We start from the raw sequence: 16750 nt of genomic DNA on the forward strand, positions 1-16750 counted from the left end.
GAGATGGGTGTGGAAACAGAGAGAGAGAGAGAGAGATGGGTGTGGAAACAGAGAGAGAGAGAGAGAGAGAGAGAGAGAGAGATGGGTGTGGAAACAGAGAGAGAGAGAGAGAGAGATGGGTGTGGAAACAGAGAGAGAGAGAGAGAGAGATGGGTGTGGAAACAGAGAGAGAGAGAGAGAGAGAGAGAGAGAGATGGGTGTGGAAACAGAGAGAGAGAGAGAGAGATGGGTGTGGAAACAGAGAGAGAGAGAGAGATGGGTGTGGAAACAGAGAGAGAGATGGGTTGAGGGAATGCTAGAATGGTTGGTGGATAGAGACACAGAGGGGGTGTTTGAGGGACAGAGGGAGAGCGAGCAATGTGAATATATCATTACTTGGCGCTTTGTTTCCATTCTTTGAGTGAAAATGATGGAGGCGTCTGTTGTGGGTGGCATGGCAACGGCACGGAATGTCAATGAGCGGCAGTCAGAATCAGAAGGATCAACAGTCTGCCCTTCCTCTCCTGGGTTCTCTCCTAGTTAGCATTAGATGGCTGCGATGAGTCTTCCTCCTCCGTGTTACTACGGTGACGTGACATTACTACGGTAACACTACCAGGCCCGAACGAAGTGAATGTGGGCCCGGGCTTCCTTCCAACTTCCTGGCTCGGACAGTAGGGGACACTATTGGGTCGAAGTAAACACCCCTAAACTCCATTTGGGTAGCCTTGCTGAGTCAGTTGGCCCTCATTGGGCGTTCTCATGACGACTCCACGGTAATGGCCGCGTCCCCGCCCCTGGGGACGGCTGAGGAGGAGGCGTGGCCACACTGGGTGGCACAATCATCAGATGGGAGCTGCGATGGGGTGACACGATGCGCGCGGAGGGAGCAGTCCACGCTGTCATGGAGTATACCCGTCCCGTCCTCTCGATCCCCTCCCCCATCGCTCTCTTCTTCCACCTTCTCCTCTTCCTCACTCTTCACCCGGCAGCGGCACACTTCGATGCCGGAATCGCCCGTGAGCCGGCGGTGGCGGAAATGATCCTCTTCGTCGTCCTCCTCCTCCTCTTCATCTCTCCTCCCTTTCTCGACGGGTTCGAAGAAGTCTACGTTGGTGGAGAACAGCGCATGTCTGGGAGGAGACTGGGTGGGCTTGGGCAGACAGACTGTCGAAGGGCTCTTTCGCTCCGTGACCCTCCCCTCGCCCGGGTCGCCCTCCACCCCTCTCTTCTCGGCCATCACGCCCAGGGGGTCCACGAGGACAAGGGGGGGGAGCGGCCGGTGGAGTGCAGGGAGCGGCGGAGGAGGAGAACAAAGTTTGGGGAGCGGCAGAGGAGGAGACATTGCCGGGATCCCCTCGCTTGCAGTTGGAGAACATAAAGGTAAGAAACTGGGCTGAGGAGGGGGCAGAGATGGCGGACATCCTCCAGGAGACAAGGGCGACCTGACGGCCCCGATGCCCTCCGCCGCTGAAACCTCCTTAGGGAAAACCCTCCGGACCTCCCTCCCACCTCCCCCCGCCCCGGCTTCGCTGCCCGGCGTGGTGGCGCGGGAGGTGTCATCCGTCTCGTAGGTCACCTGGACGGAGAAGGAGGTGCTTGACCGGGAGGTGAGGAGGGAGCAGGACTCGCAGGAGCAGCTGGTGTAATTGTCCGAACTCTGTGAGGAGGTCAGGGTGACGGCGGTGCCGCTGGGGCCAGCCCGGGAGCTGCCCAGATAGGAGGGGGGGCCTGGGGGCTGCTGCTGGTGGTGGTGGGGGTACGCAGAACCATAGGGGGTGGCGGTGTAGGCGGATGAGCCCCCCATCGCCCCCTGCAGGGCAAAGACGGAGCTGTAGGGAGGAGGGGGTGACGGAGGCTGGGCTGCCACCTCCTCATAAGAAGGCAGTTTAAAGGAGGCCAGGAAACCTGCATTACAACACATGAGACACACGCGACCAAATTTAACCCACTAACCACCGGAGGTCCGCCCGCAGGAAAATGGGCCGGAGACGAGGAGCTAGACCCGGAAGGAGAGACGATCGCCCCAAAGCGCTACCTACTTAGGTCCAACATGGAGGCGGGGTAGCTGCAGGCTCCGTGGTAGGCGATCAGGTTGATCTCCCTCTGCCTCTGCTGCTGCTGGATGCGCATCTTGGCCCTGCGATGGCGGTAGGCACAGCAACAGCTGAACAGAATCAGAATGGTCCAAAGCAGCCAGAACCCTGGGGAATACAGGAGAGTCACGTACCGGACTGTTTCATTGCATTGCTCCCCCCCCCCCCCCCCCCCACCCCCCCCGCGGGCTGTTCTCCGTAACTCACACCAGAGTTCATAGTAGTACGTGCAGCAGCCCGTCTCTCCGCAGCAGTGACCGGTCTCGCACAGGTAGCCCGGGTTGTTGTTCACCCCAGGGCAGTACTTTGGACCAATCACAGGCTGACCGCCGGAGCTGCCCTGGTACTTCACCCCCTGGTGGACAGGACGGGACATAAAGACAACGACAGACGTGGTCATGTGGCCCCGGCGTTGAGTCTTTTTTTTTGCCGAGAGCTACTTTCGAAACACGGCGCTACCAAAGTAGGCCGAAACGGCCACTTCGATCCAACGTCAACCGACCAGGTTGTCTCATGCCTTCATTACTCGTGTGTTTTTTTCGGTTTTCCGCAGAGTCCAGGAAGAGTAGCTGCGGCATGTGCAGCATGTAACTTTAGAGAAACGTATTCATTGCCTTTACGTAGCCAGGCACATATACTTTACAGAGGGTGGGTGTAAGCGGCGTGCATTCCTCACCTTGTTGATGGTGCCAATGTCTGAAGCCTGTGGATGCACCGTCACCTGGAAAAATAAAAACAAACAACCACGTCTGGTTTTTAAACACATCCATCACGGTGGACGGTGTGTAATGTGAAAACCGCTGAATCGCCGGTCTACTCCCATGACCGGCAATAAAACATCCACGCAGTCGTTGGCTAGCCAAAGTGAAGCACTTAAGCCAAACCATAAACCACGGCCGTGTCACGCTGGAGAGGCTCAATCTTGTTATGTAAGTAAGAGGTTTGTTTGTGAGTGAATTCAAGGTTATCTCTCTCGTTAGTGATAGAAGTAGGAGTGTGGGGTTATTTTTTACGACAAACACATCCAGACTCGTGTCAGAGGAGCAGGATGAGGAGACTTCAGTTAGCGGCACAGTTGGAGATAAACACTTCTATGTTGTTTCGTCAGCTAGCTCGTTAGACCGAGCCAGGTTCTCCATCTTCATCCCTCCTTCCCGTTTCCCTTCGGTTTGCTTGTTGTTTGACCCCCTTGTTCATTCAAATGCTTCCCTCCTTCCCTCCCTCCTTTCCTCTGTCTCCCATTACTAGCACCCTCTATATACATCCCCTCCCTCTCTCTCCCTCTTTTCCACTCTCATCCTCCCTTACCCATTTTCTCTGTCTGTCCTGCAGCAGTGGGCCTCACAGTCAGAGCATCTGTCCACTATCCAAAAGGTTGCCCGATTTTTAAATCTATGAGCCAGAAGGGAAATACATGTCTTTCTGTCTTGGAGCAAGACACGTACCCCTAATCGCAGCCCCCTGCGCCTCCCCAGTTTGGACGGGTCGGGGATAAAAGCGACAGTCAAATTTCAGTCGGACCCTGTATATACAATTGACTAATTGGTGTGTTCATTATTCTTGTCTGTGATCTCTCTCTCTAAACCCCCAATCATTTTCTCTTCAGCATTCTCCCTTGTTAGCCACCTGCGGCCCTGCTATTCCGGGCTGTCGGTGGATGAGTGGAAGGGTTAGCCTTCTTACTGTGGCTGTGGGTCCGCCCGGCTCCGGCAGGGAGATGGTCATCTAGGAAAGGAGATCGGAGAGAGAGAGAGACAAGGGAGGTGGGGGGCAGACAGGCTGAGTTAATACAGATGACATTGAATAGGCTGGGTGTCTGTAGCACGTTGTGACAACTGTTGAGATACTGCGCGAAGAGCCCTAATATAGTTGACTGATTCATCGATCAGTTGATCGACTGATTCAGAGATGAGGGACCGTGAGACTGGAAAGGGAGACGGAGAAGAAAGAGGTATGGGATGAGAGACATTCATCCATTCTACACAGGGGACGAGCTGTTTTCGTCAGAGGTTTACTCCTCAAAAAGCTGTTTAAATTCACACAGCAACCATTTTTGATTCAGTCATATTTAAAGTATTTATTCGATTTAAGAACAGTCTGTTTTTCATGAATACAGTCCTCCTAAACAGATACTAATGACATGCAGCATCATGTTTTTTTCCTGCAGTTTCCGAGCCATACAATTTGGGATATTCACATCCATAATGATATAGTTTTCCCTGAAGCTGACCTGTATTCAAGTACGTATAAATTATCTCCCCCAACAACCTGACATTCAGTCCCTCCATTAAATGTGCAGTGTTTCTGTCGTGAGTCTAAAAGTGTCAATGTTCTGATGTGCACAAAGGTCATATGAGGTCCCCCAGGCAGGCAGTAATCAGGGTGCTCTCCTTTCACAAGCCTCTCAAGGATGCTCACAGGACAATGGCGTTTTAAACTCAGCTCACTTTCTCTCTCTCGCTAGCTCTTTCTCTGATCTCTCGTTCTTTTATCTCACTCCCCATCTACCTCTCTTTGCCTCTCTCTCTCTCTCTCTCTCTCTCTCTCTCACTCCGATCTCGCGTTCTCTCGCTCTTATATCACTCCCTCGCTCTCCCTTTTCAATAGACCTTTAGTGAGATCCCTGATTGCCAACACTGAAAAGACACTACAAGGCCACCACAGTCAACCCTCACACATACACACACAGAAACAGTGTCACACGCAAACGAACACAAACTCCATGTTCCTGCAGAGAAGGGAAGCAACAAGGCACCCTGATTCCAAAACAACTGTGATGTCATTTTTAGCTCATCACTTTTTAATTGGCCAGAATGGCATCTTTTTCCAGACAGCCTGGGCTGTGTTAAGTAGGGCACACAGAACAACCTCAAATGCTCCGGAGAAACTAAAACCGCTTTTGTATTTAGACAGGCCTTCAAAGAATTCTTAGATTGTTCCAAAAGCAATGTGTGTAATAAGCATGCTACGCTTTGATCACGAAGGATGGAAACGCTACATTATCTGAATGTTTTGGGACATTTTCAAAATACTATTAATACTTTCAGTGTTTACCTAGGTTTATTTCCACTTATTAAATTCAGTGGAAAAATCTACCTCTTTGCATGCAAACATGTCTATTTGGAGGCGAAGAGCAAAGAGCTTTAGAACCGGTTAGAGAAGGTCATAAACTCTAACTTTGTGCACATAGGTTGAGACACTGAAATAAGGCAAATCTGTATAAAAATATGTTCAGTTCAGCAACAAAACCCACAAATGATTGGACAGACACCTTTATAAAATCAAGCGCAACTAAATGGTCCACAGGGTCAAATCAGTGGACCATTCTCCCAAAGACATTAATGACATATTCTGACAGCTTTACTAATCCCTGTATACATCTAAATCAGAAACTAGCTTTTTAAACTTCTACTTTGTGGAAAAGTGTTATCTCGCCTGCCTCAAACAAGAGGATTCTGATTTCCTATTTGAACCAGTTTTGTAGTATACAGTAGTCCAGCTCATATGTACCGTACATATGCTTTGCTGCTTTTCCCACCAGTATTAAAATCAGCACAGGTGGTGAGTCAAAGTTTGCTGTACTGTATATTTTGATTATTTTGACTGTGGTCCCATGCTAACATGTAAGCGAGTCCTCGCAAGGTGAGCAATGTACACAGTTTGTTAGCTTTGTTGTTTCTTTATATGCCAGACATTTGAGTGTATACGCATTGTCAAAAGTGTGTTTGATATAGTTATGTACAATTTATATTGCACGTTTGTATTTGGACACATAGAGCTCATGCACCGTGAATTCTTTCTAAGCAAAACAATGGTACGACCTATGAGAACATTCCCCCCTGAGGGAGTGTATCGAGTGTTGGAGAACCCAGTGTCAACAGACTGTTGTTTGGTTGTATCCCAGAAACAAACCGCGTGTGACCCGGGCCTGCTGACCGGTTATCTTGGTTAAGAGTAACAACCAGAAGGCAAAACCGGCATCTCTTTCTCCCTGTTCTCAGCCAATATGGACACAGAATGCAATAGAGCGTCCGTCCGATGATGTGAAAAATCCGTTCTGTGTGTTAGAGCTATTGTTAGTGTCCTGCCATCACAGATGGAGACCGTCTGCAATAGATGGCAGTGCGTGGGCCCACTTCATGCTTACACCCCCCCCCCCCCCCCCCCCCCCTCCACGGATACAATACCTTCATTGTACTCCGCATGCCCACTTCAAACCCAACACCCCATGCTAACAGTATACGTCATGAACCCGGGAGCGCAGCTACGTCAGGGTGAAAGGTGCACTTCTGTGGGTTCAGAGCTGGTCTGGAGCGGCAGCACACCAGGCCCGGTCCCAGCCTCCGAAAATGAACGCTCTCGTGCATGGACACAGGGTTTATATTTCTGTTATTCATCTTTTATTTGACACCCAGCTCCGTTCGGTCTGCCGGGCCTGTGACCAGAACATGCAAATCTGCAGTCAGCCTTTCGGTCGGTTGACGGTGATGATCTTTTCGACGGTCGGCAATTTGGCGTTGAGGTCCAACAAATTCAGGGTGCTTCTCCGGTGGGCAAATAATGACGGAAGGCTTCACTCAAAAAGTGAAGGATCTAAACACATTTACCCCGCAACTTACGCATTCAAGCATACACACAGAAACCCTGTCCTCTCACTCCTTTATCAAACAGTCAAGGGCCTATTTTAACTGACACACAGATTTAGTACAAAGCTTATCACCTCAGCCAGCACTGTATTTCAAGTCATTCCATAATGAAAGGCCTGTAATCACGTTGCATAAGGCAGCCCCGGTCACATAGTAGTAAATGTGTTTCCTGACAAATATGTGAACGCTGCGTCTGTCAGGAAATCCCTCCATCTTTCTCAGACCTGGGTTCATGGAGTAGGCCGCACATGCGTTTGACCCCGTGGCTGCGCCCTCGGTATCGCAGCCTGTAACCCCGCGTCGGGGTTCACACAGTCTCCATGGCGGCGGCGGTGCCATTTCCACCCAGCCCAGCTGGTGACGTTCACTAACACACTGAGGGAGGCCAGCTGCAGTAGGAGCTCTAGAGTACTGGAGGAAGCACCTGGCGTCGGTGCCAGCTATCGATCAAGCCACTGCAGAGCAACATACACACATAGACCCCCCCCCCCCCAAACACACACACACACACACACACACACACACACTGGACTAGGATAAACATTACACGGGCAGCGCTGGCCTGGAAACCCCAATCCATCAACGCCAGGACCACTGACAGCACATGTCAGCTTGGTTAGATGAGTCAAGATCTATTATCTGTAGTGTCAAGAACACTGGACCATAACAATGGATAATACCTTATCCCTTTGTTACATAGGTCCCGTTACGTGCTATGCTGCAGGTACTGCGGTTCTACAGATCCATCCAAGAGCTTTCAGGTTCGGGTCAGGGTTAGGATTAGAATAAACGTAATCTCAAGCGTCTTATATCCCAAGGCGGACTGATGTGGGAGACGGCGTGTGTGGGTGGCTCCGGATGTATTCCGGTGAGGGCTACAGTTTGGACAGGTTCATGCCATTACCGCGGAGAGTAGGGGGAGATGTTACCAGGGTCGGCAGGGCCGTCAACCGGTCGCCGTAGAAGGAAGCGGTCGGACTAGGAGTGATCGGTCACCACGACGAGGGTGTTTTTCAGTGGCGCAGGAGGGGATTTCAGGCAGGCGAAATGGCATTTCCTCCCGGTGATAGGCCTCCACTGTAAAGTTGACTGCTTGTGGTTTGGCCACCACATCGTAGGTCATACATAAAGTATCTGAAGTGGTTAGTCTGTCGTCCTGCAGAGACTCAATCTCAAAAACCACAAGAGACTTTCAGCTCAAGAAGTTAACTAGAGTCACTCGCTCCACCCTAGCGCCAAACCATGGCGGAAGGCCAAAGGCTAGAAGATGGAAAGAAAAAGATCGGAGATTCAATCCAAAATCCAAGGAGCATCCAAAAATTAAATGTATTAGATGTCAGTGACTGCACTTTATTTTACCACAATATGTAGGAAACCGAGACCTAAAACTCACAGACTTTGGCAAGGAATACTGGGTTTCGCCCAAAACGCTTGTCCTTTTCATATAACCTTAAGAACAAAGTTTTGGATTAGGATAAGAAAATTATTGATTATTTTAAGGACAATCAACTTCGGTGTCCCCAGTTAAATAGCTATGTGTGGGTGGGTGTGTCGGTGTCTTTGCGGGCTGCGTGAGAAAACAAAGAGTTTGGTGTACAGTAATGCATTTGTTAACAGTAAACATCCACATTAGCTGAATGCGTTTTGTGTGCGAGTAATAAACAGGGGAAATACGGAAGATAATGGAACCAAAAACACTGACACATTGATGATACTCGCTGGTCATCTTCAGAATAGTAAATTAATGTCTTGTAGCTGAATTGCTACACTCCATTGTATAGTTTGTGAGTGTTTAACCATGCAGATACATGCAGAAGACCTACTGCTCACTGAATCAGCGCTATAGTATTTCTCTATTGGCAGAGTGGTAATAAATTGCTTTTACTACCCTGGGTCTGACAGCTAAAAGCACTTTTAATCATGGGCATTATGTGCATTTCAGCTATTCAATTACCAGAGGAGTGAGGAGGGGAAATTAACTTTCCGTAAAATGAAGGAAAATCCTACAAAGGTGTTTAGTATATCTACGACTTTCTATGTATGCATACCAGACACTTGGAAAAAACTTGTACATCCGACAGTCCGTCAGACGACTAATTCACTTCCCTTCCCTAGATTTGTTGCAGTAAGATTTGTTGCAGTGTCGATACAATTATTTGCAACAATGAATCATATCCACCTGACGGCTCTCAGAAGCTACGCTATGTTAACAAACCGCCATCTAGGAACATCATTTAGTGGGCTAAACAACACACTGACGTGCACAATACTACCCCTGCAGCAGAATGTGATATTGCCCAGTTGTTGACATACCACGGTAACTCACTGCAAGCATATCAAGCAAAGATGTTGATAACACAATATCTGTAGTCTAAGTCAACATACCGCCTCTGCTTTGAGCCCCAGGCAGAACGTCAACGTCTTCTCTGGATCCATGGTCAGGGACAGAAGCAATTTATGACAACGACAGACGGGATCACTGTGAGGAGTTGGATGTATGTTATTGTGCTAAGCCCCCATCTCTCTCACTCCCACACTGAATCCATAGCCCAGCAGCCAGCCCCTCCGCCGTTCCCCGTGCGTAAAGACCGCACCTCCCAGAATCCGATACTATCGGGGATACCGCCGCGACCAATCCAGAAATGTCACGGGCTGCGCGATGTGGATACGGAGGGAAATCATCCCAATGCAAAACGCAGCTCCGGGTGTTTTCTTTTCCAGCTCGTGGGAAAATGAAAAGGATTTGAGGATATCACGTTTGTTTGTTTTTCTCGTAGGTGGGACGGGGTCGCGCTTCAAATGATGTCATGTAATTCTAGCCTTCAAACTAGAAAAGAGCGAAGGGCTGCGCAGATGATTGGATGTTGGGTCTATCCTAGGCTCCTAGCAACAGTCGCAGGGGCTGAGATTAAGACGGATGCGTAGAAAACCGTGTTAATTACTTTCATTTTAACTCGAATGTCTTGCGTCGTGTAGATTTCCAACGAAGTTAATTTCTATTTCCTTTCACAGTTATTCCGGCCATCGTGATATAGAGAATTAGGGAGAATGTTTGGACAAGGTCATTCGGCGGTAGGCTAGTGGCTGCCTGCTGGGATAGTATTGAGACAGTGGGGTGTCTTGCAGTTGCATTGTGCAGTGTGTGGGTTTGTGTATACGTGTGTGTGTGTGTGATTAACTGCGTGCGTGAGTTTACTGCAAATGTTGGGCTGCTTATCATATCCTACCTCATGTCTAGCAAAACAAAACAAAATAGTCATTAAACTAGCGCCTGAGGAAATTCACATGACAGATGCCAGGACGTTCATATTTTCCAACATCCAAACTGTCCACAAGGTGGCAGTAGAATATTGAGTTGAAGCCCAACTCTACTCGCAAAACCCAAACCGTGATTATGCTAGACTTCTGGTAAAAACTGACCTAAGTATATATTTGCAGAAATCGTTTTGATAATGTGTAAAAACAATACCTTACATTGAGCTTAACACTTTTACACTTTATTCTCGAGGCAAATTATGATTTTGGGGTGTGTGTGTGTGTCTGAGTGTCTGTGTGTGCGCGCGCGAACATTTTATCTGCGGGCACCAATGTGACACTTCGTCGGCCCCCTAAAAAATGTCGGGTAAAAGTTACAATTTGGGGTTAGGGTTGGAATTAGGGATAGGGATTAGTGGTAACGTTGAAGTTTTAGATTTGGGTGTTAGTTTTAGGGAAAATAGATCTTTGACTAGGAATCGAGAATCACTGTTTTCGTCACCACACTGTTAGACATTCCTACAGTGTGTTTGTGCTCGTGTGGGTCTGTGCATGCGGGTGTCTTGAGCCATGTGTGCTTTCTCACTTAGTCACCAGGCATCGAGAAGGGCAGGGCTGGCGCAAATGGGCATTATGACACCCAGCGTCACGGTGTAGGAGCAGTCGGGCTGAACGGGACTTACCGCTGCGCTAATATTGACACTGCAAGCATTTATTATGACATTGACTACATGACTGCGCCCTCACATGCCACTGTCTCCCCGTGTCGCTTTCGGTTGTAAAACAAGAGACGCTGAGTCATTGACTCCAGATAGATGGGATCGCATAGGCCCAGACACTAGAGTCTTCCTGGATATTTTATTTGCTCTATTAGATAAGCAACTCAAGAGGGACCATAATTATTGGAAAGGGGGTGTGTCTCCCTGCTAAAGTATTACCTTTTTTTTTTTTAAACTACCACGGAGATACAGGCAGCCGAGATTGTTTTTTAGAGACCATTGAAATTTTGGTGTTCTGTCAGTGTCTACGTGTTTCACTGTAAGTTTCACTTCTAGACTGCTTACTAAGATGACAGATGAATCTGTCAACCATATTTCCATACACTATTTTGAAATGATTGTTGAGTCAAATCTATTATATGAAGCAATACATATATTTCCCCATTTGTCTCATTAATGCCGCATTGGTCTAATCTAATGCATGGTTGTGTGGTTTGCTGTAATGTCTGTCTGTTAAGTGGAAACAAAGAATTACCTCAGTCACTTCTGTCCATGGAAAGAGAGTAGTGCCAAAATGTGTATGATAGTGTTGGCTATGAAAGCATAGTATGTTTTCTAAAAATGTATTTACAGTTGAACATTTTATTCCAAATGTTATATACCAAACAGGTATTTGGACCTGAACAAAGTCTGTTTACTCAGTAATGCTGTTGCCCTTAGAAACAATGTTTGGATAATTTTGAGTATGTTTGGGGCCGGCCTATCGCATGTAACTCAGCTGATCACAAATGAGCTGTCGTGAGTATTATTACACCAGTGTCTGAGTCACAACGCCTAGTCCACACCCAGAGAACCTGGTCATCGTCAACTCACCTGTGTCTCCACTCGCACGAACTCACATACACACTCATTTAACTGTCTGCGTGTGGACATCCAAATATTATTGCCATTCAAATTCTTGTTTTCTCGAAACCCTAAGCTTAAACCTAACCAAAAACATAGCCTTACCTCTAAACCTACTGTGACTGCTAACCCTATTATGAATCCTTACCTAAACCCTATCACAAAACCCAAAACTGCTAACCCAGATTTTATCCTAAACTCCAATTCTTTTTTTCATCAGACCTTTTAACCTTTTGCCAAAACCTAACACCTAAGCTTAAAATTACTTTTCTCTTAATGGGCACTGGCAAAATAACCGCACATGCCCTGTACTGGGGCAATATTTGGTTTATAGGAATACATATTTGGTAGTTATTCCTATACACACACATACATGCAAATGACCTTTGCTAGCATTTGGAAGGGATTGGATTTCATCACACATTTCAATGAAGGGAAAACGTCCTGAATCATTACCGCCCTGGAACAGCCATGGGAAGGAACTGAACCAGGAAACCCATTGAATCCTCATCCAGAAGTAGATTTGCCAGCATAACATCACTGCCACAACAATTAGTTTGTAGCGATGTTCCACGCTAACGTGTAACATACATTTGTGTGTGTGTGTGTGTGTGCAACTCCCAGAATGACAAGAGTATTTCCAACACTTCCTCTCGGCCAGTGGGATGAATGACATGTTGTAACTGTGTGTGTGTGTGTGTGTGTGTGTGTGCGTGGTTCATAAAAGGACAAAGGTGATCTTGGGTGAATGTTTTGTCCTGACAGACCAGTCTCTGGTTGCAGTTCTGTTGTCACAGCAATTCTGTTGCCACACTGGCAGTTATCCAACACAGCTTTTACACGAATACACACGCAGACCCGCTCAGAGAGACGCACGAGTGCGCACACGTGGAATGGGCATGCAAAACTAGCACTGCATCAGGCACACACGTCTCCAGACAATCAGAGAGTCGTTTGGCACTAGCCGGTGACCGGAGTCCAAGATTGGCTGTGACAGACAGGATTGTCAATTGACGTTAAAGACAATAAAGCCATCACATGACATGACGGAAACTCCGGGTTGCCAAGGCGGTTGCTTGGGTGCGATTGTGAAAAGCTGTCCGTCGAAAGTCTCAAGCCAGATTGATGATCTCAGTGGAAAAGAGTAGACAAGGAAATACAAACTCAAATGCAGACACATGTAGCGAAACACTTTTTGCTATGTAATCATTTCCTTTTCACTTGTGACAAACACGTTTTTGCTAGTAGCCAGCCATGGCAGGGCAAACATTTCAGTTATTTTTTCATTATTAAAATAAGAAAATTTTATGGAAGTACTAAAACGATTTTGTCAGACAGCTCAGCTGTGTCACCAGGCAGCTGGCTACTAAAGCTAGCCAGACTCAACCTCAATAGAAACAAATCATTCCATGTAATTTTATAATTCATTTAGTTTTCCACTATTGCTTGTGCACTTCTGTCATTGCAGAATTCACATTTTCAAAATTGTAAGCATAAAGGTCCAAGCGAAACAAACCTTTGGCCAGAATGACACATTTCTTTGCAAAATGAAATAAGACACACAAACATTTTACTTCATGACACAATGTTGCTGTAATTACAGTTTGCACTTCAGAAGGCACCAAACTGACCTCAGAACAGCACCAGTGACAGAATGGCACAACTCCTTTTGCATGTCTGGCGAAGATGCAGCTAGAGTTCTGCAAATGACACAGAAGCCAAACACAACTGTCAAATGCACATCTGCACTCACCACATCCTCCACGCACATCCGACGCTTAATCAATACCACACTGGCATTTAGGAAATGTCAACATCACACATGCTGACAGCGATTGCTGGCTCAGGCCTCTTTAAGGGCAGAGCTTAGCGGATCAAGCCCCTGTGAAGCACTCCCGCCCTGGGACACTACAGACCAGTCAGCCCCCCTCTAGCCCTGGAAACCCTCTGGAGGTTGTCCTCCATCATGGGGCTACTGGAGCACGTTTCACAAACCCCCCCCCTGCCCTTTTGTTCCACGTCTAAAAATGCAGATGGCAGCCTCCCTCGTTAGCCCAATTAGGCCACTCCCCTTGATAGAGCTCTGGAATGTTCTAATAGAAATAGGCTACATAGAAGAAACATGCCTCTAACACAACGTGGTTACGTGGCTTCAGTTATTTATGCAAAGCTGTGAACAAAGACTTCAAAAAGACTAGGCCACCGTGTCGTGTCATAACTAGGAATGACAAGAATGGCAGTGGTTCTGCCCTACCCTTTAGACGCCAGCATCAGCAGTTACTCAGTTCACCCTGGCTGGCCAATGGGCAGTTGCCATAACAGTCTGGTCACGCCACAGCAAGGGCTGGGCCAACCTGCCAGACAAGAAGACTGTGACGTGGAGCAACACTGAGCTCGTGAAGTCCTGGTGACGCTGCCTGGCAGACTAGTCAGAGATGTTTGGCGAGAGCAGGCGCCTCCCTTATCACCTTTGTTAATGAGAACTGATTAATGTAGACACACGCGTCTGAACGTTTATACGTACATATGTCAACTCGAGGAGTGTCGATGTTCAAATGTGTCTACTGGCCAGGCCTTTCTTAGGAAGTCGATTTTGTCCTGATGAAAAGAGACGAAAAGATGAAATAATGAAAAGACGTGAACAGCTTGGGCTGTTCATATTGATGTTCTCCCCACTGAAGCCGAACAAAGGTTGACAAAAGAAGTCGCAAGAAATGAAATGATCCGAGTTATTGGACGCTCGCATAATTAAGTGTGGGATACTTAAGAAATAAATGGAGTTCTGTAAAAAAGGCCTCCAGAGAGGACAGTAGAAACAGCCGTACCGCTGAAGCATGTGTTTACTCCGGGTGTGAGTCATTCTCTATGGGGAGAAACAACGTGTCATCATGTCTTCCTTTTGAAGACCAAGTTACCAATAAGACAATACGGTCTGACTTGGGTATTTAAGTCAGACCGTTAGCATGCATACTAACTGTTCCCCCTGACTTCCAGACATTGATGCGTTCACTCTTTCGTTCACGTTTTGTCAGGAGGAATACGCAGACTCTCAAATCCCCCCCAACCGCACACACATATCACATGACTAATTCCCCCTCCACTCTCCTGTCTTAGACTAAATTATGTTAAAATAACATGGGTCACACACAGGCATGAAAACATGACTTTGGCACCTCAGGCTAGGTCTCGTGACAAGTCCTGGCAAGTAATCTGCAGTGAACTCGATATGAAGGGGAGTATACTTTCACAAACACACACACACACTGTAATTACACTGCTGTGGAATGAAGCATATTAAAAGACACGCAAAACAACATCTGAACCCTCTGCCCTGTAAGAGTGTCAAAACAAGCAGTGTGTGTAGGTGTAGGCTGCACCGCTAAGCAGTCGACAGACAACATAACCACATGGATCACATTCTGTGCACATCACTACATGGTGCATTGATACTTTGAGAGTTTTGTCCAGTAGTGAGTATATTCATCAGGAAGTACCTAGACTGCATTGATACTTTGAGAGTTTTGTCCAGTAGTGAGTATAGTCATCAGGAAGTACCTAGACTGTATTGATACTTTGAAAGTTTAGTCAAGTTGTGAGTATATTCATCAGGAAGTACCTAGACTGTATTGATACTTTGAGAGTTTAGTCCAGTAGTGAGTATATTCATCAGGAAGTACCTAGACTGTATTGATACTTTGAAAGTTTAGTCCAGTAGTGAGTATATTCATCAGGAAGTACCTAGACTGTATTGATACTTTGAAAGTTTAGTCCAGTTGTGAGTATATTCATCAGGAAGTACCTAGACTGTATTGATACTTTGAGAGTTTAGTCCAGTAGTGAGTATAGTCATCAGGAAGTACCTAGACTGTATTGATACTTTGAGAGTTTAGTCCAGTACGGAGTATATTCATCAGGAAGTACCTAGACCCTGTATTAAAACCTGTATTGGTAATCCCAGTAAGTGCACAGTATATAAATCTGGAATGATGGTTGCCAGTGGCACTCTAACCCTGGCACAGTGTTCTACGTTTGAGGGCACAGGCAGCTCTGGTAGGGAATAGGATACAACTAGGGACAGAGCCACGATGGATCCAACTCTTGCTCTCTTAGCGGCCCAGTTGGATGTCAATAGCGTCGTACAGGCCTTCATAGTGTTATGCAATGATCTGTTGTAATTCATTGGAAACCAGAGACTTGCATTGTGATGGCAGACTACTGTAGACAAATGGTCCTTAATGATGACTGGAGACCAGGGAGTATAGAGTTGTCTGGGCTGGTCCTTGTCAGACCTCCGGTCACTGGGTGAGACTAACTCAAGATCAGGGGGACGTTGATGTGTGTGTGTGTGTTCGCTACAGTAATACATGGGAGCTTTAATCAGTTCCTCATGTGGGTCTTATTGCATTCCACAACCAGCACACTCCTCTGGGTTTAACCCCTAACCCTGTCTGATGGCCCTACGTGAAAAACATGCACGCACGCGCACACACACGCGCACACACATGCATACAATCTCTCAAACAAGCGCACAGTGAGTAGGCCATGTAGGCTGTCTCTTTCACTTCCACACACATTTAAAAACTAAAACATACTTTTACCTACGAACACTACATGTGACCGGACGCATCACATAAGAATACAATTATAAAAACGAATAGGAATGAGGAGACTGTGTCGCCATAAAACAAATGACAGAACCAACTGGCCCTGACAGCAAACAGGGGGGCTTCCCCTTCATTAGGGTAACATTCTCCCTGTCTCAAATGAATTATGCAAGTTGTTATCATGACTCTCGCTAGGGCGGCTTTGAACAATATCGATTCATAGGAATTGAGTACGGAGGAACGGGGCCTAGCCAATGACAGAGCAATGTGGAGGGAGAGAGAAAGAAAAGGGAGAAAGAAAGACGGACCGAGCCAGGGAAGCCCTCTGTAATTCCAACCCACTCTCCCTAAGTCTTTTCTCCCTCCCTCACTCCCTCCCTCCAAGCTGCTGACACAAGCCCTTTGTCTCAGCTTCCACAAAGCAAGAGAGCCCCAGAGGACCATGGGTAGAGCCCACAGTGCTCTGACTCACAAACAGGAAGCCAGCCCCTCGGAGAGTCTCCGTCGAGATGGGGCTGTCCTCCTAACCTCAGCACAATGCCCTATGT

At 47.3% G+C, this 16750-nt stretch overlaps 1 protein-coding gene across 2 annotated transcripts; it reads right to left on the reverse strand.

The window, feature by feature from the left end:
• Positions 1-208: 208 nt before the first annotated feature.
• LOC105021051 (proline-, glutamic acid- and leucine-rich protein 1) lies at positions 209-9776 on the reverse strand. Of its 2 annotated transcripts, none has more exons than XM_010888500.5 (6): positions 9107-9776; positions 3759-3800; positions 2752-2796; positions 2283-2430; positions 2022-2183; positions 209-1887 (listed from the first exon to the last, which is right to left on the reverse strand). In XM_010888500.5, exons 1-6 carry the CDS (start codon positions 9155-9157, stop codon positions 740-742), a joined length of 1596 nt encoding a protein of 531 aa, XP_010886802.1. In that variant the 5' UTR covers positions 9158-9776; the 3' UTR covers positions 209-739. The 2 variants fall into 2 exon arrangements, with proteins under 2 accessions (XP_010886802.1, XP_034146854.1); XM_034290963.1 differs by having other exon boundaries at positions 3702-3800.
• Positions 9777-16750: the final 6974 nt, after the last annotated feature.

This window comes from Esox lucius, chromosome 25 (assembly GCF_011004845.1).
Source record: "Esox lucius isolate fEsoLuc1 chromosome 25, fEsoLuc1.pri, whole genome shotgun sequence".
In the NCBI taxonomy this organism is placed as follows: domain Eukaryota; kingdom Metazoa; phylum Chordata; class Actinopteri; order Esociformes; family Esocidae; genus Esox; species Esox lucius.